At 32.0% G+C, this 2,510-nt stretch overlaps 1 protein-coding gene across 1 annotated transcript; it reads left to right on the forward strand.

The window, feature by feature from the left end:
- The first annotated feature begins 681 nt into the window (after positions 1-681).
- LOC149135351 (uncharacterized) lies at positions 682-1,623 on the forward strand. Its single transcript, XM_089354374.1, has one exon. It carries the CDS (start codon positions 693-695, stop codon positions 1,596-1,598), a length of 906 nt encoding a protein of 301 aa, XP_089210500.1. The 5' UTR covers positions 682-692; the 3' UTR covers positions 1,599-1,623.
- The last annotated feature ends 887 nt before the right edge of the window (positions 1,624-2,510 follow it).

Consider the following 2,510-nt stretch of genomic DNA (forward strand, 5'->3'; position numbering starts at 1 on the left):
ATTCTCTCTCTCTCTCTCTCTGCAAAACATCCACGTTCTCTAACTTTCACTCTCCAACTCCTTCTCTGTCAACTTCTTTCTCATTATACGTATCTGCATTCAAATATCTGTTATTGTATAAGCAATGAATCTATTCGCTTCCAAACCCATCTCCGTACTATATAAATGAGACTAATCACTGAAGTTAAGACATAATTAAACTATGTATTCATTCAATAAAGCGTCGTTTCGTAAGTACCATTAACGTGAACTAAAAACGAGGCTTAAATAAGATCGTAATAAAGAACAAGGTAAACGTGTATTTCACAATAAGATTAAAAGGGATGTAGAAACACTTTCAACACAATTTTCACGTGAATAACCATTTTTCTAACACAAAAATCTGTTCTGACATCTACACACACAGAACATACACACGCACCCCCATACACCCCCCATATATATATATATATATATATATGTGTGTGTGTGTGTGTGTGTGTATGTATATATACACATGTATATGGCTAGTGATGAGTATATATATATATTCAATTTTCATTTGGTTTAAAACGTTGCGCAATTATTGTTGAGATAAAGAATAGAATCTGGAAAGTAACAATTATTGAAAAACAAGGTAAAATTTTATTCAGTTTTGCCAAGAATGCTCTACGAGTTGTATAATGGAAAATAACATAACTAAAAAGGATACAATGACAAACAATAGCCTGAAAGTTAATCATGATGCAAATATTTATTTCATCACGTCCATAAGATATGGTTGTATAATGATATTTACTTTTGGAACTATCGGGAATATAGCAGCCATTGCAACATTTTGCAGGAAGAATATGCGTAAGAATAAAGTCATTCCATATCTCCTATGTCTAGTTTCTGTAGATATGATTTCGATTTGTTTGAACTGTCCGAGAATCATACAGTTATCTTATTCTCTACAATTATTGGCTTCAGACACCAATATTTTTTCCAGTCGAACTTATGAGACCATCTCATTATTCTTCAATGCATATTCCTCCTGGATTACGGTACTCATATCAATTGAACGGCTGGGAGCAATTTTGTATCCCTTTTCCAAAATTTACTCTTCTGGACGATATAAACCTTACATCGTATTGTTTGCTCTTTTTTTCTGCGTTGCTGTAACTTATGCAATGTCTACGATGCTTATAAACAATCATGATTACAAAATGTGTGTTGCAATCGTATTATATTCGTTTCTACCTGCTATAGTATTATTCTTCATGTCTATTCTCATGATTCATAAAATACTCCAGCCTTCGAATCTTGGCCAGAATGTTCAACGAAGATCTACATCACTGTCAAAAAATTCTGTTTACCTGGTGATAACAATTAATAGTGTGTTTTTGTTTACAACTTTTCCTATATCTATATATTACTTTCTAATGGTTTTTCAGTCACAAAGTGATTGCGTATTATATACATTCTTGGATATGCTAGCGTGTGTTAATAACGCTATCAACATTGTTTTATACGCGGCAGTAAGCAAATCATTTCGCCAGAACTTGAAAGGAATATGTTGTAAGGAGACTTCTATGAACAGAAACGCAGTATATTCGTTGCAGTACACAACTTACTAAGGTTGTCGCTATTGGAGTTCATCACCATTCTGTAAGAATTAACCTATATAATTGTTTCTATATTCATTATTTAAACATATATTAAGTAATATGTTTTTTTTTGTTCCTTGTTTCACTTGATATATGTTATCTGAACACTCTCCATCTTTTGAACCCAAATTAGGACAACCAGCACGTCTATAAACATGAACTTAAACATTACTTTCAGTTTAACTGAACATAAACATTACTTCCAACTATGTTCAATACGTTGTGCTCCAATAACCTTAATCCTTTGATTTCGTTGCCCTTTCGTACCTCCATCTCCTTCACTTGCTGCTTTCACTTTCTTTAGCAAAGATAGGAGTTATTTATCCTGTTTAGTTTATATTAGTCCCACTCTTCTGCGTCTGGAAATTTTAATTGTCTTCTTTAACTTTCTTAGACATATCTAAGATTATGAAAGCAATCTTAGTTCATTTGTTTACTTTTATCGTAAGATGAATTCAAAACATATAAATATTTTCTTCTCCCTGCTTTATTACTTATAAAATACTGCACCACAAACAATTTTATTTTATTTTATCTATTGGAAAACCCCTGCACCGACAAATATAGAGCGTGATTATCGATATAAACTTTGGTAATAATAATAACTTAGTTTATACAAGTAACTTTTACTCGTTTAACCACCTTTTTTGGTCCCCTCTAATTTCCATCTAACTTAACAACACAATCTTTCTCTTTAGATTAATAGACCATCCATCATCTTTATACATTGTCATTCACTTAATATCTTACTAGTTAATATAAGCATCATTTTCCTATGCATATAGCACTGCCTTAATATTCATCACCACACGACCATCGCGTATATATGCGTACAAATGTATGAATATGCATATATGTGTCTATGTATATGTATGTGTATGT

This window comes from Octopus bimaculoides, chromosome 6 (genome assembly GCF_046866305.1).
Source record: "Octopus bimaculoides isolate indiv1 chromosome 6, ASM4686630v1, whole genome shotgun sequence".
In the NCBI taxonomy this organism is placed as follows: domain Eukaryota; kingdom Metazoa; phylum Mollusca; class Cephalopoda; order Octopoda; family Octopodidae; genus Octopus; species Octopus bimaculoides.